The sequence below is a fragment of the Eleutherodactylus coqui genome, chromosome 1 (genome assembly GCF_035609145.1).
Source record: "Eleutherodactylus coqui strain aEleCoq1 chromosome 1, aEleCoq1.hap1, whole genome shotgun sequence".
In the NCBI taxonomy this organism is placed as follows: Eukaryota; Metazoa; Chordata; class Amphibia; order Anura; family Eleutherodactylidae; genus Eleutherodactylus; species Eleutherodactylus coqui.
Genome location: NC_089837.1, coordinates 341,210,779 through 341,236,792, shown reverse-complemented (window position 1 = coordinate 341,236,792; position 26,014 = coordinate 341,210,779). Strand labels below are relative to the sequence as shown.

Below are 26,014 nucleotides of genomic sequence, written 5' to 3'. Positions count from 1 at the left end.
CCATAGATCCATATGCTTTGATCATTTGAAAGGAAGTCTGTAGGCTTTACGAATTATTTTCCAAGCGGTGATAGTATCTCTTGGTGAAGTGCAGTGTTTAACCCCCGGTCGGAGGTAAGCAAATCCTACGTGGAGGAGGGCATTCAAGCTCCAGGGATATAGCATTTCCGTTTCTAGTTCATAGTTTGAAAAATAATTGGACCTCTGCAGCCAATCCAACGAATGGTGCATAAGACTGGCTACATTATATGCACGTATTTCTGGAGAATTGAGACTCCCCTATTATTGGGATGCATAAGCTTTTTTTAAATCAATACGTGGGCGTTTTCGTGACCATATAAATGTGGGTAATGCGGTATATAATTTCCCCAAATCCTGCCGTTTATATAGGACTGTGATAGTTTGTAGAAGGTAAAGAAGCTACGGGAAGCTAATCATTTTGATCAGTTGACATCGCCCCAAAAATGATAGCGGAAGGTTATTCCACCTATCCAGTTCGCCTGTATAAATTTGCTATCGTACTGACCCATAGACTAACAAGTGTTTTGTGGATCAGTTGCAGTATTGATCCACATTATAATGTGAAAATGAAGCGATTTCATTAACTTCGAATGAGATTTAGTTGTCTTTGCTAGATTAGCAGGGGCTAATATTTCAAAAACTGCCAACCTTGTAAGGATTTATCATGCTACAATGTGATGACGGAAACGCATTCAGCAAAAGTGGTTCCTGTGGACTTATATAGTCAGTCAGAAGAGGATGTTAAGAATTTTTATGACTTACAGGCGGTGTAATCAAGCATATAGCAGCTAAATGCAAATCTGGAGCTCCAACTAGCGTGTCCTAACACAACTCATTGCTTAGTACAAATGGGCTAAAGCTGCAGAGAACCAGTTTGAGTGCCATTGCTGTCTCAAGACGATTGCACATGGCTAGTCTGAATTCTGCCTGCAGGGTCGGATGACTTCCATTGACTTCACTGGAAGCCATCTGTGTGGGAACCACAGGAAAATGAAGCGTGCTAGATTTTTCATCCACGAATGGAAATTGCAATTGGTTTCCGGCTTTCCGCTCATGTGCATGAAGAATAATTTTTCCATAGCATTCTATGGAGGTTATTGCATGCTATAGATGCCGCTCCGGATTCTGCAGAAAAAATCCGCCCGTGTGCATGAGACCTAAGAAATAAACAAGAGTCGGTGGGCAAAGGAATGTAAGAATTGGATCACGGAGCAGTGGAAAAACATTGCCTGGTCTGAAGAATTAGATTTTGGCCCAAGCTGCATTTAAAAAAGGTTCAATGCCTATTTTTTTTGTGCTTTTTAGTAATTTATTTTTGTTTTGCATATGACTGGTGCCAGTATGAGTGCCAATTTTTCACCATCCGTTTCCATCATTTTTATGGCATGATGGGAAAGACAGTACCATTTTTGTGACATGATTAAGAAAATTAGCAATATTAATATGCCTTGCAATGACGAAAGTATGAACAGAGTATGAACTTTGTACCAGTACTGCTTTTATTCTCTGCTGAGCTCTAATACTTTGGTTGCTTCAGCTAGCCGACTGTGATAAAGACATTAGGTTAGAGCAGCATGTGTCCTAGCTGGTATATAATGTTCTTGCATGTTCTATCTGCTGGGATTGTAACTTCTTAGTAAACTTTTTATTTCAGCAGGGCACAGAATTTATGCAGGCAGGATGCCAGAAAATCTGCTCAAATAGCAACCATGACAGAACATTATCAGACTTTGCTCTGTGTGTCTTGTGAAGCTGTTCTTGTAATCTCTATCTGCCGTTACACTGTGTAATCTTAGGGTGTATTTACAGGCACGATTTTCCTGCGCAAGTTCCGTCTGATTCCGATATAGACAGAACTCGCACTGAAAAAAAACCCAAAAACCTTTTCAATGGGTGTATACACACGAGTGATTTTTCTCTCTGACTGAGACCGGCTTCACACTGGTGATAGGCTATTTTGCGTTTCGAGAATGAGTGAAAACGCATGAAAATAAAACCAATGATTTTCAATGGTTCATTCTCATTTGCGATATCTTCACTGCACACTCGCAGCGCTAAGAAAAAAGCAGTGCTATCGCCCATTGTCTTCAATGAGGCTGGCGGCAGCAGTGCTGGCTCCATTGAAAACATAGGCAGTAAATTGCACTCCCCTGACACAGCTGTCATAGCTATGACAGAAGATTCCTTCATCCGTAAAAGCGCCTGGTTGGGCCAATATAGCGCCGGGCACTTTCACGGCGGGCTGAAAAGATGGTCCTGGAACTATACGTCACCCGCTGCATGGGCTCTTACAGCTGTGTGAAACAGGCCTAAGCCTGCCTGACCACAGGCGATGATAAATCGCCCACGGATCACGCTCTGCAAAACTTTGCATAGGGTTGCTATGGAAAGCGCAGCGCCGGCGTCCACGAGCGGAGAATCCTAACGATTCTTCGTTTGCGGGATTTAAAGATAGAACCAGAGCTATCTTTTCCGGCTGCACGTAAAAGCCCCCACTGGAATCAGCAGCGTATGTTCTATTTTTCTACACCAGACGATTGTTCATGCCGCAAAATTGCCCATGTGAACGAACGCATTGGAGATCAATCCTTCAGATGGTCGCGTTCGGCCAGGTGTGAAAATGCGTCTACATAACAGCGTAAAAATGCTTGTGTTCATTAAGCCTTACACGGGACCATTGTTTTTGGGAGAGACTTCTGGCATTGAATGTGTTAACTGCCTTTCAAGAGGTTGGGACAGCCACCACAAATATACAAATTAGTGAAACCTATTGGATGTTTGTTCTTAAGATTTCAGGTCTAAATCGCAGCTTGGATCTCACTTTGCTTTATTAATGTTTTAAGCCTGCTGAATATATTTGCACATCTATTTATTCATTTTCACTAAGGCCACTCTCACAACACGGTGTCCGTAAAACGCCGCGATTTTGATCGTAGCATTTTACCATGATTTTTATTGGCGTTTTTGAACGCAGGTTACTGCGTTCTGCAGCATTTTTTTTAACTCTCCCCATCATTCTGATGGGTGATGAAATTTGAACGCAGGTCTGCGAGGCCCCATTGAAAACAAAACGTTGCGGTAAAAAGCTCATGCGTGACAGCGACCTAAGGATTTGGTTTATGGTCACATATTCTATTGGCTACTGATTTCCTATTGAATGTCTGTATGTATCCATGTGCTTTGACGATGGGCTACCTTTCGCCTGCAATGCTTAACTGGTTACTTTTGTATGTATTTCCAGTATTACTTTATAAAAGATTCTTAATAAAAGCTTTAGATTTTACTAGATGCTAGATTTCTTGCAAGAAGCAACGTACGATAGAGAGAACAGCAGAGCAAGAAACATGGCTAAATGCACATTGGGTAGCCCTGCTTGTCCGGTTTCTTGCAGACGAAGCACAACAAAACTTACTTTGACCTGGAACTTGAGGCATCACAGGACTTTGATAAATTTAATGCAAAGATACTGTGATGTGTGTAAGGTGTGACTAGCTGTCAGAGCCCAGAAGGTATACTAGTAGACATACATTACCCCAGCACTTAGTAGCTCCTCTGCCACGGAATGGATTACCATCTCCTTCAGTAACACCCAGCACCAGCCCTCAACCCCTCGGATGGCTACATCTCGGGGAGTTCTTGGTGAGACTGTTCTGGGGTTTAAGGGAGCTAGGAAGAATGTGCAAACTTTGGGTGATGATGAGACTGTGGACATTTGCAACCCCACATTGAATAATTCTGGAATAAATATTCGGTACATAAGATGTATTCATTGCTGTCAGTTATTCCACATTGATACAAACTGGTGACTACTGAGCCTATGCAGTCTGATGTCTCTTTGAAAAAACATATGTCTATGTTTGCTAAAGAGGCGTGTGCTGTTACATGTTCAGGGAGTTCTGAGAAACATTTGTGTGATAGTGGATGACAAAAACATAACAAAACAGAATTGTTGCACTCTAAATACGGTGAAGGCCCTTTTACAACTATGTAACTATGATAATTATTCAAAAATCATTTAAACAAGCGAAAATAAATGATTGTTCAGTGTAAGCGCAGCCAGCTATGAACGATAACTGTTTCGCTTTCCATTTGTTTTAAGCAGGCATGAAAATCATCGTCTCATTCACTAATTCTTCAATTTTTAAATACCGATCATTCAGTCCTTCTCATTCACTTATACAGTGAATGTGAACAACTGAATGAAGCAAGAAATCAATGAGCCAATGATGTATCTGCCAGTATAAACAGGCTGTCCGAGCGAACTCTGACATCGTTCACTCATTCAAACGATAAATCGTGTGGTGTAAATGGACCCTAAGGGCTCGTTTACATGGGTGTATTGTCACGGCATATTACACACGCGTATATCCCATGGGTAATACATGGTGAATGGAGTCAATGAAAGTCTATCGACTTTCATTGTTCCATGCACACCTGCGTATGGACACTTTGTATCCAAAGGCAAGAGAAATAAATCGCAGCATGCGCTATTTCTATGCTTTGGGATGCAGTATGCGCCCTTACCTTGGGGTCATACTTTAAATCATGCCTGACCTTGAAATGAGAAAAGATGACTTTCAGAATGAGCAAGTGAGGGACCCCACACTTAAGGTAGAGAAAATGTATAAAAGCCTGTGGAGCCTAGCGCTAGAGAGGCTTTCTCGTATATGGCCCTGAAAAATAATTTATTATATCACATAGAAAATAAAAGGACAACGGTTCCTAAAGCCTACCAGAGAATGTTTTTGGATCTAGCACATGGACACTTAATGAGCGTCCATTTGAGCTTCCATAAAACTGCAGAAAGGATATTGGAAAGGTTTTCATGCCCTCGAGTGCATGGTGATATTAAGGCTTGTTTCAGATGGCCTACAAAATCCTACGGTTTTGTAGCGATGCAACATTGCTACAAAAAGCATGTCTGTGAGGCTCATGGTTTCCAATGGGTTCTTTCAGGCTAAAAAACATCTCTCATGTGGAAGAACCCATTGGAAACCATGGATCTCACATACATGCGTTTTGTAGCAATATTGCATTGCTACAAAGTCGTGCGATTTTGTAGCATGTGTGAAACAAACCTAAGGCTGCATCCGCACAGGCTACAAAATCATCGCTACAATGTGAAGCCCATGATTTCCAATGGGTTCTTTCACATAAACAATGTTTTGTAGCAAGATTTTGTAGCACATGCGGATGCAACCTAATTAGGCCTCGTTCACCCGGGCAACAAAGTCGCGCGATTTTGTAGCGTTGCTACAATGCTACAAATCGCATGTATGAGAACCCCATGCTTTCCTATGGTGTCCTGCACACATGAGATGTTTTGCAGCATGCTACAAAACGACACAAAAACCTCACGGGTCCCGCTATATGCACGTGACTTGTGAGGTTTTTTAAACCATGTTTCCCTATGGAGCCATCCTCTCTGTCGCATCGAACGAAAACATGATTTTCATGCAATGCAACTTTGACAGTAGGAAATCCTGCTATCAAAGCCCTAATCTAAGCCCTGGCTGCAAGAAAAAACACACATACATCACCTGTCCAGCGCTGTCAGCCTGGCCGCATCTTCTCCCCGGGTCCCCGGCAGTGATCTTCTCCCCGGGTCCCCGGCAGTGATCTTCTCCCCGGGTCCCCGGCAGTGATCTTCTCCCCGGGTCCCCGGCAGTGATCTTCTCCCCGGGTCCCCGGCAGTGATCTTCTCCCCGGGTCCCCGGCAGTGATCTTCTCCCCGGGTCCCCGGCAGTGATCTTCTCCTATTCTGGCCGGGGATTCAAAAATCACAACCCCTTAAAGCGCTGGCTGTGATTTGGCTAAGAGTCAGCCAATCACAACCAGTGCTCGGTGAATGGCAGTGATTGAAACAACCACAGCCATTCATTGAGTGCTGGCTGTGATTGGCTAAGCGTCAGCTAATCACAGCCAGCTCTTCCAGGAGGCGGGGATTTTTGAATTCCCGGCCAGAAGAGGAGAAGATCACTGCTGTGGACCCGGGGAGAAGATGCGGCCAGGCTGACAGTGCGGGACAGGTGATGTATGTGTGTTTTTTTTTCTTCTTCAGCTACAGCTTATTTTTGGGGAAGGGCTTTTTTTTTTTAAGCCTCCCTCAAAAATCCTCGCATGTGGTGCTACAAAGTCGCGCAACTTTGTAGCACCACATGTGACTTTGTAGCGCTACAAAGTCGCAGCGATGTCACACGGACCAGCGGTGCGATATCACTGCGATGTGTCGCCCATGTAAATGAGGCCTTATTGCCATATCTCTGCACCTAGGCATAATTGTTGTAACTGTTTGAATCCCTTACCTATCATTGAAATAACATTTAAGCGGATTGGGATGAACTTGATTGGTTTGTTAATACGAGTATCAGCACATGTTCAGTGACACATTTTAGTTGTACTGGATCATGCTACATGGTACCTAGAGCCTATACCTTTGTACAGCGCATAAACTAAAATCATTGCAAAGTAAGTGGTTTGTGCAATCAGTCGTACTGGCATTGCAATAGAAATACAGACCAGATGCCCACCTAATGAGGAAACTCTGTAGGATGTTTAAAGTTCTGTATATCACCTCAAAATTAATGGTTGGTTTGAGGTTTTTAATAAAAATCTTAAAAATAAGGGAGCTGGAATAAATCCTCCACAGCGCCACCTATTGAAAGGCAGCATTCCTTCAAGCCAAAGTCAGACTTTTTATACAAGCCTTGTAACAATGACCGGGAATTAAAAGCAAAGCCAAACTCCATGTACATACAGCTGTTTCAGGGTATTTGCCCCTCATCAGTGTACAGTAGGAGTCTGGCTTTGCTAGTGAGAGGCCTGGGACGGGGTCAGAAACGCTATCTTTTCTCCTTAGGGAGAGCACCTAGATGGTGAGTGAGGAGACTCAAATGGCCATGTACGCTCTTGAAATAAAACTCTTGAAACAGATGCTTGAGAATAAACACTGATGGGAAAAATTGGAACTTTTTACTCTCCTATCTGTTTGCTGTAACGGAAGTGTCAAAGGATTATCACCTTTCGAGCTCTTGTATGGTAGACATCCATGTGATTTATTAGATGTGGCTAAAGAGACCTGGAAAAGACAAGTCGCCCCTTACAAAGGTGTAATAAAACTTGTTTCACAGATGCATTTTTGCCAATTGTTAAAGGGCACGTGGGACAGGCTCAAATAGCCCAGAAAATGACTTATAATAGAGGTGCCAAGGTGCATACATTTACACCAGGGGATCGGGTTTTAATCCTTGTCTCTACAGTGAAAATTTAATTCCTAGTCGAATGGCAAAGACCCTTTGAAATCATTTAAAGTGCAGGTGAGGTGAACTATAAAGTTTATCAATCGTAAAAAAGGAAAAGTTAAACAGGTTTACCATGAAGATCTGATAAAACTCGGGAAAGATTAGCAAGATCTGACTGTGCACGATGGCTCAGTACCTGCCATGAGGATAGCCCAGCCTCTGTCTGATGGATAAAAGAAAGACGCTCATCCTGTTGGCCAAGTATAAGAGAATGCTTTTCTGAGAACCTAGAACAGACAATGCTTATAAAAGCCTAAGAATAATATTGTAAGAAACCCTGGGGTAAGGATCTGTGTAAAACCATATACAATTCCAGAGACCTGACAAGAGGGAATTTCAAAGGAAGTGAAAGGTATGTTAGGGTTGGGTGTGATTTGAAGAGTCTCATACCAAATGGTCACGCCCTATTGTGTTAGAAGCTGATGGTACTGTAAGGTTCTGCAATGACTTTGTGTTTTAGTTTTGCTGCATATCGTATCCCAGAAGTTGATGAACTGATTGTAAGGCCTCCCTCACACAGGGCGCTTTCAGCAGCGTTTTCAGCCCTGTTCTAAACGCTGTACAAGGCTCCCATTCATTTCAATGGGGCTGCTCTCACAGGGCTGAAAGCCCTGCATGTTCTATTCTTGGGCGTTTTCAGCTGAGTCTCCCATTGAAATGAATGGGCAGCCTCTTCAGCTGGGCTGAAAAGGCAGCTGCAAAGGTAGCTGAAAAGGCAGCGTTTTGCAAACGCCCTGTGTGAGGGAGGCCTAAGGATTTGGTACAACTCCTTACATCACAGCGTTAGATCTGAGAAAGGGTTATTGGCAAATACCCCAGACTGATTTTACTAGAAAGAAAACGGCATTCAAAACCTGATGGCTTATTCTAATATGTAAGTATTTCTCTTAGGCCTTTTTCACATGAGCTATTTTACCGCGTTAAAACGCTGGCTGTAAATTCTGACCATCTGAAGCATTGGATTCCAAGGCATCCTTTCAGATGGGTGCTTTTCCGGTGCGTAAAATCGGACGGCCAGAAAAGATAGCGCATACGGTGCGCTTTGCAGCCGGTCCTATATTTTGTCGGAATACGCCGGCCGTTCCCATAGACTCCTATGAAAGCCTATGAGAGTTGTCAGAAAAGGGAAGGGGAAGGGAGTTTAGCAGCGGCTCACGTTGCTCCCTCTGCTCCCATAGGCTGGGGAGGAAGGGGGAGGGAATTTAGCATGGCAAGCACTATGGGAGCTTCTATTGCCGCTATCAGCCGGCAAGGGGAGGGGGAGAGACCTTAGCAGCGACGTTTATACGCTGCAGCCCGGCCGTGTGAAAGTGCGAGAAAAGGGTACATTTAGCCGCGGCTTGGTTACGGCTTTCTCCGTTCACGCGATTTATCAGCTGCGATGCAGCCAGCTGAAAATCGCAACGCCTGTGGGAAAGAGGCCTTGACTGCATGAGGCCCCTGCAACATTCCAAAACGTGTTAGTTTTAAGATCACATAGACCATACACTTCAGCCTATCTTGACGACCTAATGATGCATAGCTTGGACTGGGAAACCCACTTACCTAAGGTACAGGCAATAATTGATGATCTCAGGAAAGTAGGGTTAATTGCAAAACCTCAAGAAATGTAACATTGGTTTAGGGTTACATAATTGGATGACCTAGTCAAAACCAGACTTGGATGGCTTCTGACTGCTGCAGGCAATCGCTGCCCTGAGAATTGGTACTGCTGAAGCTAGTGATTGGCCAAAGGTATTATGTGCTTAGATGGCATCGTGACAGAGCTACCTCGAAGTGAGCAGCAAGGACCGGAGTGCCATTTACAAGAAGTCGCTGGACTTGTGCAAAAAAGAATTTCCTCCTTGGACAACACTTTGTAGTGACTGAGCCCTTAGTTCATTGTATAGCAAGGCCAGATGGGCAGGGATTTGATTTTATTGCTGGTCTTGTTTTGTTTGTGCTTGCAACCATATTAATAACCCTGACCATAAGCCAGCTTCTTTGCTATTGGCTAGTTTGTGCATGAAGCGGACACGTGTCCTATTGATCCCAGCAAAGGCGATCCTGAGTAAAATGCCCCTCTAGTCACTTTAAAGGAATTATGTATTTTTTGTTGTTGTGAAAAAGCCGTGACAAGCAGAGATTAAATGTCCAATCACCTTACTTGTATCTAATTCTCAGTTTTACTGGTAAAACTGGTTTTTGTGCAGGATTCCTTTTAGATTTCTTGCTAGAATGATTCTTTTCCCTTCCTTTCTGTTATACATAAACACAATGTTGAATCCAAACAGTAGACTATATACGGAGAGCTCAAGTGTTTTACTTGTTTGTACAAGGACTTCCTCAATGTACTGTCGGTGACGGAAGTAGAGCTGGGCGAGTAATATTTAGTTTGAGCTGCAACTTTGTAAATACAGTAGCAATGGTTTAACCTTTATTTTGGAAGTCACAGAGACAGGGAAATTCCCTTTCTTTTAAACTAAGGTCACTGATGGGAATTACTAAAATATAACTCTTATTATTGTTTACTTTATAAAAAACGGGGCTCCTACATAAACACACACATTCGTTTAATTACTTGGTAGAGCAAAAGAGGCCAATTAGTAAATCTCGTTGTATAGTACCATCTATCTGTTCCTTATTTTGGAACAGGGACTATAACATTGTGCCAAAATTGAACCCTATAGTAGTGTGTCCATTGATAATCAAATAGATACTTCACCTAAGTGCCTCTTAATAAGCACTACACTCAGATGCTATAATGGACACACCTTCTATTACAGCACACTGTACAGCAATTTCAAAGTGCAGTTGCTCACGCACAGTTTTTTAATGGTCTCATAATTTGCTATCTATGCTCTACTGTAGATAGAATACCAAGACCAGTCCCTGTATCCAAAGAAGAAGAACATATCTCCAAATCTCCTAATAGGATTCTTGTGGATCTCTCGGCATGTGCGATGAGATTGGTAGGTCCAAAAAACATTCCTCAGGTTTTAGATCCCAAAAAGGGCGTAAAATCAGGCAAGACCACAAGATCTGTACATTTTGTAGATGTGCACTGATTTGTATAGGTTCACATTCAATGAATAGTATCTTTTTGTTGCAGTTTAACTCCAATATGTCCCTGTTGGATAATGACTGTAAGTTTAAAAAAGAAATGGTTGATCGGCTATTTATTTTCAATCTGGATTTGCATGAGGAAAAATCCACAGAGCATTACAAGAAATGTGTAGTAGGGATAAATAAAGGAGTTACGATTTTTTTTATAAAAGGGGGGGGGGGGGAGGGGGGGAAGGGGCTGCGTCCTTCAGCGGTTAAACAAAAAAAAAAATGCCCATATGCAGTAGGGAAATGCCAATCAAAGAGGGATATGGTTTGCTGCAGTTTAGAAGTATAGGCCATGGCATGCACTAGCATCCATTCTAGAAGTATGAGACCTAATTACATTTTAGTCATAGAGGTGCTGCAGATTTATTATAGAGTTATCTTAGAGTTTATCTAGGTTCATTACCTAACACTAACCTGATCCGTTACAAACAATATACTCTATTCTACTTTAATGATTTTAACTTTGAATATGCAGTTTGAATGAATTTAGATAAATTGTGCACACAATAACAATGTACATTAGGTTTTAAGTGTATTTTGTTGTTTGCATATAAAAGCTATTACTTCATTGCAATTATCTAGGTGCATTACTTAAAGGGGTTCTGTCATTAAAAAATACATTAAAAAATTCTATACTTGGCTATTTCTCCCCCATCAGTCTACTTGCCAGATCTTCATATCACTGATCATCCTGTCTCCTGCAGTTCGGGGAGGGAGAAGGTCACCAGCTGTCTGATTCCCCTCCTTCCTGTGGGGTTACGTACATTACCGGCAGTCGTTTTCTTGCTAACCAATATACGTTACGTCACATGCCAGCAGGGGAAGTGCCGATCTGCTTCTGAGATTGCTCATGCCCACTGTCTCGGCAATATATTAGAATTCCTTCCTAGGCAGTGAATGCTAGAGCACAGGGACATGGCCTTCACTGACCCGGCCGGAACAGAATGCAAGGAATGCAGCCTTCATAACAAGCCGGCCAGCGTGTGGTGAGGTGACCCCGGGGCACTGCGGAAACTCAGCCAGGGGAAGATGTGGTAGGGAGACTGACTGGGGAGGAATAGGGGAGTATAGAATTTTTTTTCTTAATGACGAAACCCCTCTAACAAACTTCATTCTCATACTACAGAGAAAAATCTGCATGAAAAATGACCTGGGGGTTTTAAATCCACAGCATGTTAATTCTTTCCATTGCTTTTCAAATGTATTTAACCCTTTGCTATGCAGAGGGCAAAATCCATGTTAAATCTTCAACGAAATCTATGAAAAATATGAATTATGTTACAACTTCAATGGTGAACCTTCAATTTTGTTTTTATACATCCAATTTATGCTACATACAGACATAACTGAAGCCTTAACCCTAGAATGAGTAAAAGTCAAGCCAACGGCGGGTCGTTTTTAAATGTGACACTTTGGTGAACTTTTGACTGTGAGATCTCGCAGCGAAATCCGACCCTGTGCTGGCCAGTGAACCCCCACGTATATGTCTTGGATGCACAGCGGTTGTGCCAGCTGGCACGCTACCGCACATGCGCAGTGTAGAGAATAATGCGCCGGCGATAAGGCTGATCCGCGGCGATTTCAAAATTGACATTTTGGAATCGCAGCAGGATGGACGACTTCCATTGACTGCAAAGGAAGCCGTCCGTGTGAGCCTCGCACAAAAATAGAAAATGCTGCGATTCTTCCTCCACTAGCGGAAATCACAAGTGCGTGGAAGAATCATTTTACATTGCATGTTATGAATAGACGTTGCTGCGGAATTTGCGGCCAGTGTCTGGCTGTGAACTCCGCAGCAAATATCTATCCGTGTGCATTTGGCCTAACAATAGTTACAAATAAGTACACACATGTTGATTCTGTCTAAACACAAATGCATCTTGGGTGAAATTCCTCTAACCGTTTACAAACAGGTGGATTCTTCAATAATACATCTATCTACTTGGTTTCATATTACAGGATAATCTAGGTTACTGGGTTTTTGTAATTAGAGCAGCCACTGTTATCAGTAAAATGTATCTAGAAGCAGCAGAAAACAATATGCAGAATGTAATCCATAATCCTAAACACCTTGACAACAGCAGCACCTGCTAATTAATCAGTGATACAATCCCATTCACATTATGTCAGAAGGCCAAACAGTACAAAGAGCTCTTCCATGTTTCCAGGAAGTGATGATAGAATGGAAGACGCTTGTATCTCCAAATAGACTTGACATTTAAATTCTCATGTCGACGTAACCATGTTTAGGTGATTTGTTAATGTTCACCAGGGTCTTGCAATAATCCTTATTTTTCCCTTTTCACCTAACAACCTTGGGCTACCTACACACGGCGAGTGCAATATCTTGCCGAGAAGCTCAGCACGTTTGGCAATCTTTTACCAGCGGATATGAGGCTGATTTCATTTAAACACCTCGTATCTTTCAAATTCTTATCGTCTCGCAGGAGTTTCATATGTGATAGAAGATCGGAAATCTCGCATCGCAACGCACTTGCATGCACATTGTGCAAGACCCATGCGATGCATTGAAGGTTCTATTAAAATCAATGGGCTATGCGTTCTGAGGATCGCAAAGGATTAGCAAAGGGGGCATAGCTCAGTGGTGGAGCATTCGACTGCAGATCGATTGGTCCCTGGTTCAAATCTGGATGCCCCCTTCAAGTGCCAGCTTTCTCATAAATCCCTAGTTCTCTACTGAACTAGGCATTTACGTTCCAATCAAGCTCCCTTCCAATTTGGCAGATTTATCATGTAGAACTATTTAGAAATAGAAATTTGTCCCATTGCGAAGGTGTGGGATTTCAACAGGCAGCCTTGCTTTTACACGTTTAGTGGCACTGGCAACTACCATTGACCGTGGGTTCAAGTCCCATCTATGGTGGTTATCCATAAAAGAAAAAACATTATCCTGCACTGAGCAGGAGATTGGATCAGACAACCCCAGAGATCCCTTCCAACTCTACCATTCAATAATCACAATGGAGTATACAACCAGGATTCTTTTGTGAATCCTGCACTAAGCAGGGGATTGGACCAGATGATCCTGTTTGTAAGTATAGGAATATTTGAGTGAGTTAAGAATGCAACTAGAATTAATAAGGCCTCATTAAAATTTGATTTCTACGTGTACTATATCATACCTTTTTTAATATCTGGTTCTTTAGAGGGTTATTGATGGTATTCCTAATAATAATCTATACTGGTGTAGGAGCTAGCACCAAATTGAATTGTAATGAAGGGATTAACAATATCTGTGGTGGTCTAAGGGTGCTTTTAGATGGAGTGATTGATCTTTCGCACGAGCGCATAATGTGAAGAGTTCGCTCATGCAGCCCGTTTATATAGGCAGATAAATTGTTTGCTTGCTAAACCGATCAGTTGTTCTAATTTACTATACCAGTGAATGAAAGAGGCTTAACGGTATTTAAACCAAACTATTAGTGAATGAGCCAAAGATGGTTTTTAAGCTTGCATGAAATGACGGATAAGTTAACAAATTATCGTCCAATCGTAGGCTGTGTTTACATTGAACAGTTATTTTTCAAATTCAAACAATCCAGCGGTTTTTGTTTTTTTTAAAAATCTATTCTCGTTCCATGTAAACGTACCTTAACCTGATGACAGATTAGTAACGAATCGCCTCTAAGGCCTCATCCACACAAGCGTGATTTTAGCGCAGAATAGGTGTGTGAAAAGGAATTTTAGACGCGCAAAAAACTTGCGCCTTCCAAAGATAGGACATGCATGACTGCAATGCTTGCATCTAAGGTCCGTGCTGTGTGAAAAGATAGGACCTGCGCAAGAGTCTCCATGGACTCCAATGGGAGCTGGAGTTTAACTGTGTCCAACGCTTCGAAAAAGAAGATTAGATGTCATTAGGAGGATTTCTGCCGACCGAGGGAATTCCAAACAGCCTCAGCCGTTTCACCTAGAAGCTCATTTCAAATGTCCCACTGTTAACTCCTGTTAGTCCCCTCAGGTATGATGGGAGCCCTGAGGGTTCTGTTCATCCTCCCTGGGGTTCCCTTAATCCCTGCGAGACTAACAGTAGTTTATAGCGGGACATTTAAAATGTACTTCTGGGCTGCACGTATTAAATGGGTCACTGAAAGCAGTGGGGAATTCCTCCAAGTCCGCTGCTGGGCAATTCCCCAGCAGTGGGGAGCAGCAGTGGACTCCCTCCACCTCTCTCCCCAGCTTGGGCTTACCTAGCCCTGCCCCCTCTCAACTTGCAATGGGGAAATCCTGGGGAGGAGACCTCTAGCTGGGCCCTCTCTAGCCCATCCACCTGCGCTATGGGGATATCCCTCGGGGATTCCCTGTCGCCCTGTCCCTTCTCGAACTGCGTTATGGGGATGTCCTTCGAGGATCCCCATAGCAGGGGGAGAGAGAGTGGGGCTATGGGTTAATCTCCCATAGCAGGGAGAGAGCGGGGCTATGAGTTAATCATAGCCCCGCTCTCTCTTTCTCCCTGCTATTGGGAAATCCCGAAGCCCTGTTGGGCTTCTTTTCTCTCTCCTCCTGGAGAAGCTGCGCCTATTTAAAGCAACAGGCTGCTCCAGTGAATGCAAGATTTTGACGTGCATGAAGCTCGGGCCTTATGTGGGTGAAAAATCGCCTGTTCACATGATTATTAGTGCAGTATTGACAAAATTTTTTTCATGTGCCCATACTGCGCTAAAACCAAGCTCGTGTAAACGAGGTCTTACTCGTAGAAGTCTTCAAAGATTAGCACCTTATGTATAAAAAGTCATTTGACATTCCTTCTACTACCTACTGTGTAGTATTTCTGTTTGATTTATCCTATATTCTGAATGCATATATTGCAGCTGTTAATGAATGAAAGCCAATTTAAAGATCTTGAATACAGTAAATTACCATTAAACAAAACAGAAATGCCCATATGCAGTAGGAAAGTTCCAATCAAAGAGAGATTTGGTTTGCTGCTTTGTGAGACCTAATTACATTTTAGTCATAGAGGTGCTGCAGATTTATTATAGAATTATCTTAGAGTTTATCTAGGTGAATTACCTAACACTAACCTGACCATTACAAACAATATACTCTATTCTACTTTAATGCTTTAACTTTGTATATGTAGTTTGTATGAATTTAGGTAAATTGTGCGAACAATAACAATGTACATTAGGTTTTTAGTGTATTTGTTGTTTGTATATACATTAAAGCTATTACTTTATGGCAACTTGAGTTATGGTAAAATAGAGTAACGTGAGCATTACAACATCAGTGGGGGTTTTTTACGAACGACTTGGACAAGGTTGTAATTTTTTCCCAGCCATAGGGTAACATTGATGCACTACAGTTGTGGTAAAGCAGTATTGTGACCATCACACAATAAAAAGTCAACATAGAATACTTACCTGATTATGTCACTGAGCAATACAAATGGATAATAAATATGTTACACTTACTATATAATCCTTGTTTTTAAGGAAAATTTTTGATTTCCTCTAACAGATCATCATGACAGATACCATCTTTGGCTATGGAACAGATCAGTGGGTGTGCCCCAATGATAGACAACTAGCCCTCAGAGCCAAGTAAGTGGTTTAGACATCTTGTCATTTTCTAGTATTGTCATTATACTTTCTTAAAAACTAACTCCATTAAAACAATTTTTCATTTCTTTTAAAGGGAACCTGGCATCATGAACCGAGGACAGGTATGCCTATTCGGCCCATGTATGTTTTATTCTGAAATACTACAGTGTTTCAGAGTTAACCATACACAGTCCGAATGCATATCTGTCCCAGGTTCATGCTCCCTGTGATCCGGGCAACATGAATCGGTGAAAGTTTTATTCAATTGTCTGTGATACTAATAGAAAGCAGACCAGTGAATATAACTTACTAGAACACTTTTCCATATCACTGCCAGTTACAGCTAAAATACATAGTTGACACCAATAGGTCTCTCACACTGTTAGATTATAAATGCTTTTGAGTTTTTTTTCCCATTTTTTTTTTTTTTTTTTTTTAAGTTTACAAACCGATTTGCAAGATGTAAAATGTTTTCTTGAAAAAGCCATTGTTCATATAAGCCACCATCTTGATAAGATTTTAAGACTTTATTAAAGGGCTTCGCTACCTTATTAGAGATGAGCGAACCTACTCGGCCATGCCCCTTTTTCGTCCGAGCACCGCGATTTTCGAGTACTTCCGTACTCGGGCGAAAAGATTCGGGGGGTGGCGTGGGTGAGTGGGGGGTTGCAGCGGGGAGTGGGGGGGAGAGGGAGAGAGAGGGCTCCCCCCTGTTCCCCGCTGCTACCCCCCGCTCCGCCACGCCTCCCCCCGCCGCCCCCCGAATCTTTTCACCCGAGTACGGAAGTACTCGAAAATCGCGGTGCTGGATCGAGTAATTACTCGAAACGAGTATATTCGCTCATCTCTATACCTTATATATAATCAGTACAAGAGAGTGGGTTATGAAGCTATGCGTAAAATACCCTTTTTTTTTTTTCAATTTTTTTTCAGCAGGCATACTGCCTTTTTCCCAGATGGTACCACCATTCCCATCCAGCAAATGGCGGCTAATCGGAGGGCATGTGGGGCAACCCTGTCTATTAGCATCTCCCATTAAAATTCACTCTGCCAGTTTCCATTTTGGACAAGCAAGACCTGGGGTTTGCGTTAATGAATAAATATATATGTGTTAGAAACATTAAGGGCTTAAAAACATGAGTACACAGATGCATTAGCCAGGACCAGCACTTGCATTAGCGTATGAGTCAGTGCTTCCATAGCTGAGCATGCATACCTGTTTTTTCAACGTGCTTACATACTGTAGCTTGCAGTGACCAGGATGTGTCCTACATCATTGGTGTCTGACTATCTGCTCCCTCCTCTCTTCTGCATTTACAGCTGTCCATGTCACTCCTCTCCACCCCATTCTGACTTCCCATGGGTGTGTGGATGCGCACGTGATCTCTGATTTGCAGAGGATATCCAATCTGGGATTCTTCTGGCGTAGATGCATGCAGCGTTTTTTCTTACAGTAAATTTCCGGGCAGCTGAGTTAAAACCATACGGACCCCATTGTAGTCAATGGGGTCCGTTTGGCACTGTCTGGTTCCATGATAAGATGGGCCCTTTAGCCAGGGGATTCCCCCTTTTCCTGCTTCCTGAGTGGAGCAGGAAAACATAATCGGTGCTGCAGATGTGCAGGCAGCCTTTAACCTGTGTTCCTGCAGAATGTTTCCTCCCTGAGGACATCTGGAGCACACAAGAATAGAAACACGCAAGGGGGAACAGTGCATTAGCAGGAAAATTAGGGGCACAAAGGGTCATCTTTTTGGGGGCAATGCTCCTTTTTGCCAAGGGGGACAAATGAGGCGTATTAACACATATATTTGGATGTTCTCCACTGGAAAAAGCTCCTGAAAATGTCTGAATTATGGTACGAGTGTAAATATCCATTTGTGTACATATTTGGTTTTTGTACACTTGATTTTGCAGCACTTTTTTTAATGAGTTGTATTAAAAGTTAACGTTTACTCTGTAATATTCCAGTGATTTTGCTACTTTTGAGAAGGCAGTGGATCCTAACTGTAAACTTAGCATAACTGAATATTGGTAAAGTTACTAATATTCCCATTACCTACTCTCCTGTACTATGCATTTATAAGGTGGCCAACCACCTAAAATTTTATATATATGCTTTAATGTTATAACCTGGTGAGATCAAGGCAAACCTCCCATAAGTAGCTGCTCTCCCCTTTTATAGATTCAGTTCCTGAGTTACAGCTGCATTCACCATTCTGTGGTCATCACTTGAAACCTTCGATAAAAAGCTTGATAACTATTTCCCTATGGTCAGTTTTACACAAGCGTATTGTCACATATCTGTATAAGGGCTTATTCGGACGTCCGTATATCGGCCGGGTTTTCACGTCCGGACAATATGCCGTGTCCCTCTCTGCAGAGGGAGGACGCTGGAAGGGCCAGGAGCAGTGCACTGAGTTCCCGCTCCCTCTCCGCCCCTTGCCACTATTTGCAATGGGAGGGGCAGGACAGGGTGGAGCTAAGTTCCGGAACTTAGTTCCTCGTCCCCCTTTCCAAATAGTGGCGAAGTGCGGAGAGGGAGTGGGAGCTCAGTGCACTGTTCCTGGCCCTTCCAGCGTCCTCCCTCTGCAGGCAGGGACACTGCATATTGTCCAGGCGTGAAAAACGGGCCGATATACGGACGTCTGAATAAGCACTAAGGGTGCCATAACCCTTATACAAAAACCAAATACACAAATGGATATTTACGAGAACTGTCATGTCGATTGCTTGTTCACTTGGGCGGTCAGGTTAAACACAAATATCTAAATGTTTTTTTTTGGGGGGGGGGGTTATCGGAATTGTTCACTTCGCTGTACCAGTGAGTGAGAACAACTGAACGATCAGTGTTTAAATTGAATGATTAGTGAATGAGCCAACGATTATTTTCAGGAAATGACCGATAAGCAAAAGAATTGTTGTTCAATTGTTGGCCGTGTTTACACTGAACAATTATCATTCAAATTGGAACGATGTAATGATTTTGTGAACAATAATCGTTTCGTGTAAACACACCTTTATAGGTCTGTATTACGGATAACATTGCAACTGGATTTCATTAATATTTGAGATCATGGTTTTTATTTTCTACTGGGCATATTTACTCAACGGAAAACAATACCGAAATCTAAATACGGAGGCAAAAACAGACAAAATTAGCATATGCTGGGCTTTTAAATACGTCTATTAAAAATACGGTCATGTATTGCAGTCTGCGAAATATGGACCAAATGCAGAATAAAAATATAGTAATTAAAATTAGCCTAAAGCAAAGTTCATACAGCAGATTTTTAACCCTTTAATGCCATAGGATGTAAATTTACGCAATGGGCGCACGGTACTTAGGATGTAAACTAATGTCCTGTGTTTAAAGTGTTGCCACTGTGGCAATCATGGCAACACTGTGGTGATTGCTGCTAACATAGATAGCAGCCTATCAGTATTTGCCATTGGGGGACCAATCACAGCGGTCCTGCCCCAGCAGCACTGACTGACCAATCGGAGTGCAGCACCCTGATTCCACGCTATTTACAATGCGATCTCTCTCTGCAGCTAACGCAGCGTGTTATTGGTGAATGGAGAGAGGTAGTGTAGTGTGATCAGTATGATAGTGTAGTTAGTAAAGTATAGTGTGAACAATCAGTATATTAGTAAAGTGTGATCAGTCATTGCCGTGTGGTCTGTCAATATATTAGTGTAGTTAGTAAAGTGTGATCAGTGTGCCTGTAGTTTTAGTTTAGTCTGTGTATTTAATTTAGTGTAAAATAAAATTCCTGCTGTGTTCCTGTCCCTCTTTCCCTGTCCCATAGTCGCACATCCCGTGGTCAGTCAGTGTAGTGTCAGCATATCAGTCAGTGTAAATGGAAAAAAAAAATCTTGCTTTGTTCCTGACCCCGTCCCATGGTTATCCCATCCCAGTGATCACCCAGTTTCCTGTGGTCACCCACCCAATAACATTTTTGTTGATCACCTTCTATTCGAGACTTACCAACCCTCAGCAATCTGACACTGACATGCAAGTGACTTATTTGTGAAAAAAACTGACATTTTTTTTTCTTACCACTTTTTTATTCTTGCGAAACACTGTGGGGTCAGGATGCTCAGTACAGCCCCAGATAAATGGGCTAAGGGTCTAGTTTTCAAAATTGAGTCTTTTCTGGAGATCTATCTGTAGTTTTGTCAGCTCAATGGTTCTATAAGTGTGCAACGAGGCCTGGAATTTATTCTGTTGTGCCATTAAAGCCTAAGGGTGTCCCTCCATTACAGGCCCAGCCATGTGTCTAGTAAGTAGATTGAGGTACAATTTGGGGTATTGCTGAACACAGAAGAATCAATGGAATACAATTAGAGGTGCAACGCCTCAGTTTTTTTGCTTTATACAAAAAAAGTCTTCAAATTTCATGTTTGTGTAAAAAAAAAAAAAAAAAAAAAAAGGTTGACATTTTTTTTCACCTCTTTTAACATTAATTCTTGCAAAAAAAATGTGGGTTCAAAATGCTTAGTTCACCCCTGGATAAATGTATTAAGAGGTCTAGTTTTCAAAATGGGGTCATTTGTGAGAGTTTCCGATCGTTTTGATAGCTCGAGGGCTCTAAAAATGTACAATGTGGCCCAATATACTTACAAGCACTGAATGCTCCTTTCCTTTTGGGCCCTGTTATGTGTCCAGATGTAAGATTAGGGCCACAATGGGTATATTTATGAACAAGGGATGAACAGAGGTATCCATTGTGGGGTGCACACCTTCACTTTCATGTTTACTATCCCAAAAAAACTTGCCTTTAACACTTTACGGACAAAGCGTGGTAAATATATGGTGCTTGGTTCTGAGTTTTAACCTCTACCAATCGCAAAAGTATGGTGCAGGATTAAAGCCTCTGCTCTGTACTAGGAGACCCTGATCAGCTCTGTTAGTGACTATTGTAATTTCTGGGGGATGTTGTCCCTTGTAACCAGGGCTGCTATAGATGCTGCTCCTACGGATGCCCCAGCTACAGTGGAAAAGTATGAAAAACAAAGAATATTGTGAAATTATATGACATCATGGGGGATATAGGTATCAATAAAAATAGTTACAAAAAGAAGTAAAAAATAACAATAAAATAAAAATATAAGTATGTGTGTGTATGTATATATATATATATATATATATATATATATATATATATATATATATATATATTAGCTCTTTACCCTCAAAACATTTATTGAAAAAAATGCAGCAGAAAAAAATTTTGGTAGCTGAAGAAAAAGAGAATAGGGCAGTAAAACCACCATATAGATAAAATCCCTAAAAAGTGCCTGGTCCTTGAGGACCAAAACACCCTAGTCCTTAATGGGTTAAAATGGCATATTTGTGAATATATGAAATTTTGTTTCTTGTGCTCCACCTGTTGCGTTGTCCTCTACTGCATTAGTTAAAAAGTAAAAAAAAAAAAACTTTAATTCCCCACAGGAGCAACAAAGCATTACACATTTATCATTGAAATCCATGAGCTGTCCCTGTATTGCATGGACATGCCAGGTCCTCCAGAGTTGAGCTGCTCTCTTTATAACCACTCTGGCTAATAGATGAGGGTCCTGAATGGAGTGACACCACCCCCTAATTGGAAATTGTCTGATATGATGTTTAACAAAGGTTCTCCAAAACCCTATTAATTTGACCAGATACAAGATCATTATTTTCATCACCACCAAACCTGCAAGTTTTTGACTGGGAATAAGAGGCTGCCTGTCATGTTTTCATCACTTATCTTGTACTAAAGCGTTCTTTAGCTCATTATTGCGATGACCGTATCCCTCGTCCCCAGTTCTATCTGGTGTCCTGTTATCCCGTATCCAAATAATGCTCCAGTGTGGTATATAGAAGCATGTAAATCCCATTCTGCACACATTGGCCGGCTCACGCCTATCGATATTGTCCTTAAGCTGCTTACTGCCTTCAAGGCACAAGGAACCTAGCAATGTATTGTCCTGCCGAACCGGGGATAACCACAGGGGAAAAGTGCAAGGAGCTGCCGGGAGGGCTGTGTATAGCAATAGACAACAATGCTTTATGATCCCTTTTTATAATCTTAAGGGCTGCCATTATTGAGGGCTATGAGGGTCTATGAATTGGGCTGTAGTTTGGTTTGCTATACTACATGCTATATACAGTTGTATATGTCCACCACTGACTTTAAAGGGGTTGTACAGAGTAAAAAAAAATGTTTATTCTTCCAATCGTGCCACACTGTCTACAGGTTGTGTCTCATATTGCATCCCCCCTCCATTGGAGTAAGTGGTGCTGAGCTGCAATACCACATATAACCTGTGGATGTGGGGTAGCACTATTTTTGGATGAAAGCAGCCATGATCTAGTTTTGGACACTCCCTTTAAGGGTACTTTTGCACAGGACGACTGTCAGGCACTTAACACCTACTCCCAAGACGATGTATATGTATGTCCTCCGGATGTGGGGGTTTGTATGGATAGGGAGCACCTTGGCTACTTGTTGTACCCTGTGAAGACACCTCCTATTTTTATGAGACCCCTTGTTGTGTCTTCTGTATTCAGTTCTCAGTCTTTGATCTTTCAGGTAGTTTTGTTATATAGACGTGAGGACACAGACAATGTTATCGCCCCCATCAGGAACAGAACCCCATAACACTTGTAAAGGTCCATTTACGTGTAACAATTACCACTCAAAATTTGTTCAAATGATCGAAAATGAGCGATAATCGTTACATGTAAATGCTGCCATTGTTCACTTTTCATCTGAATGTGGATTTTAAGGTAAACTTTAGCCACAGAGAGAAAAAGTGTCTTTCAATACACCATATGATGTGTTCTCCACAGGAGTCGGGAGATTACATTGTAACCTGCCAACAGCCCCCAGGAGAACAATGAAGCTGTGCGCACAGCTGGGTGTGGGATTAATCACACACTGGGTTCTGCAAACAGCTCCCTTTTACATGCAAATGAAGATTATAAAGTACTAATGCAAATTAGTGGCCATTAACACTTTGTGAAAAAATATCACTAAAACCTTCAATCTTTCAATCTATCTTTGCATGTAAATGGGCCTTAACTGGAGACTGTTCTCAGCTCTCCTAAAGCAGCCCCCTATAGTTCCGCAGCAGCTGCCGCTATGTCTTAGGGATATTATACACTTTATTATATACTTCTGGAATATTGGGCGGCAGCGCTCATTCTCATCATGGTCGTCGTGTAAGGAGAGATCCAGACAAAAGGCAAACACTGACATGTAGATTATAGAATTATTTATTAGAATAGCAATAAGCAACATTGTAATAAAATATTACCGGCCCTTTAATAAACCAGCTAATGATCGCAGTGACCCTCAGGTCAGGCCTGCTTGAGACCACAGAACTTGCTGCAGTCCTTCTGGCCAGTCCACCAGTGTCCTGAGATGAGAGCCACCAGGACCCAAAAATCCAGAGGAAGGCGAAAAACCCCCCGGAGAGTTCTACCTCAAGGGGGCAAAAAATTCCTTCCTGACCCCAGATGTGGCGATCGGCTGTCACCCTGGATCCAATCTGTCCTGCTGCATATTGCTGTACATCTGTTTGTAAATAAAGGCTCATGATAGCTGATACTGTAGAAACATAAAGAGCTTACAATCTAATGTACACACAATACTAAATCTGCTCCTAAGGATTTACAATCTAATACACAATAGACATTCTGCCCTAAAAGCTTACCATCTAATAGAACATAAGATACTCTGCTATTTACACACTCTTAGCTGTTGGCTGAGCACTCATTCAGCTGAGAGCTATTCCTCCCAACTCCCCTATACAGAAATAGCCTTGGCCCTATTTGCCCCTCGGCATCAGGCCTCGGGCCCTTCCTGCAGCCTCAGGTACTAGTATTAGGCCTCATGTCCACGGGGAAAATCAGATCCGCTGCAGATTCTCCATGTAGAATCTGCAGCGGGTCCCTCCTGCCCCGCGGACATGAGCGCTGAAAATAGCAATTTAAAAGCATTTACCTTTCCGTAGCGGGCGGCGAAGCTCTGCTCTTCCTCACGGCCGGATCTTCATTTTCGGCCGGCGGATGAATTCCTGACGCCGGCGGCACATCGCCGGCACGTCGTCGACGTGCCGCGCGCATGCGCCGGGCACATCCGCCGAGCCGAAGCAAGGGAGATGCGGCCGTGAGGAAGAGCAGAGCTTCGCGGCCCGCTGCGGGTGAGTAAATGCTTTAAATTCCTATTTTAGGTCTCCCGCGGATCCGGACGGCTTCCATAGGCTTCAATAGAAGCCCGCGGGAGCCGTCCCCGCGGGAGACCCGCATGAAAATGGAGCATGGTCCAGATTTTTTCATGCTCCATTTTTTTTAAAATCACTTTTATTGACCATCCGCGGGTATTTATCTACCCGCGGGTGGTCAATGCATCCCTATGGGGTGCGGATCCGCACGCGGGAGATCCGCTGCGGATTTTAAATCTCATTTTGCCCGTGGACATGAGCCCTTAGGCCTCGGGCCCTTCTCACAAGCCGACTCCGAAGAGCTTACGATCTAATATACAATAGACATTCTGCCACAAGAGCTTACAATCTGATATACAATAGACAGGCTCTAGCGTCAGGCCTCAACCCTTCCCACCGCATCGGCGCTGCCTTCTCTACCTCTATAGGACGACCCCAGTGATGCCCGATTCACACATAGTGTAGTTTCTGTTATTTGGAGAGCTAAAACACACAGTGCGCCAAATGCGCACATTCTGCATGAAATCGGGTCCAGATTCTTTTATTTGAAATGTCTTTCATATATTGTTTATAACCTAATAGACAGTACACTACCTGGCTCCAAGACCCAACAGTCTAATGTAGAATAAACACCCTGGTCCTCAGAGCTCACAGTCTAGTACAAAATACGGGCCCTGGCCCTCAGAGCTTACAGTAAAACATATATATAATACAGACCCTGCTTCAAGGAGGTTACAGTTTAATACACAATACAGGCACTAATCTTTACTGTTTAAAATGTAACGTACAATACCAGCCCTGGTCCTCAGAGCTTATAGTCAAATACACAAAACAGGCCCTGGTCCTCAGAGCTTACAGTCTAATACACAATACAGACCCTGGTCCTTAGAGCTTACAGTCAAACAATATAGACCCTGGTCTTCACACCTTAAAATGTAATGTAAAATACAGGCCCTGGTCCTCAGAGCTTACAGTCTAATACGTGATACAGGCCATAGACCTCAGAGCTTACAGTCTAATATACAATACAGGCCCTGGTCCTCAGAGCTTACAGTCAAATACACAATACACACCCTGGTCCTCAGAGCCTACATTGTAATACACAATACAGGCCGGGTCCTCAGAGCTTACAGTCTAATACACAATACACTCAGAGCCTACAAACTAAAACACAATACAAATCCTGGTCCTCAGAGCTTACACTCCAATACACAATACAGGCCCTGGTCCTCAGAGCTTACAGTGGAATACACAATACAGGCCCGGGTCTTCAGAGATTAAAATGTAACATAAAATATAGACCCTCGTCCTCAGAGCTTACAGTCTAGCATACAATACGGGACCTGGTCCTCAGAGCTTACAGTCTAATACACAATACAGGCCCTGGGCCTCAGAGCTTACAGTCAAATATACAATATAGGCCCTGGGCCTCAGAGCTTACAGTCAAATATACAATATAGGCCCTGGTGGTCAGAGCTTATAGTCAAATACACAATACAGGCCCTGGTCCTCAGAGCTTATAGTCAAATATACAATATAGGCCCTGGTGCTTAGAGCTTATATTCTAATACACAATACAGGCCCTGGTCCTCAGAGCTTATAGTCAAATATACAATATAGGCCCTGGTCCTCAGAGCTTATAGTCAAATATGCAATACAGGCCCTGGTCCTCAGAGCTTATAGTCAAATATGCAATATAGGCCCTGGTCCTCAGAGCTTATAGTCAAATACACAATACAGGCCCTGGTCATCAGAGCTTACAGTCTAATACACAATACAGACCCTGGTCCTTAGAGCTTACAGTCAAACAATATAGACCCT

At 42.6% G+C, this 26,014-nt stretch overlaps 1 protein-coding gene across 2 annotated transcripts in view; it reads left to right on the top strand.

Annotated features, from left to right (window-relative positions):
* RPH3AL (rabphilin 3A like (without C2 domains)) overlaps positions 1-26,014 on the top strand; it is a 321,117-nt gene that overhangs the window by 36,665 nt on the left and 258,438 nt on the right. For both annotated transcript variants that reach the window (XM_066575908.1, XM_066575900.1), the window contains exon 2: positions 15,897-15,979. In XM_066575908.1, the coding sequence (XP_066432005.1) occupies positions 15,903-15,979 (77 nt within the window). In that variant the 5' untranslated portion in view covers positions 15,897-15,902. The remainder of the gene's footprint in view (positions 1-15,896; positions 15,980-26,014) is intronic.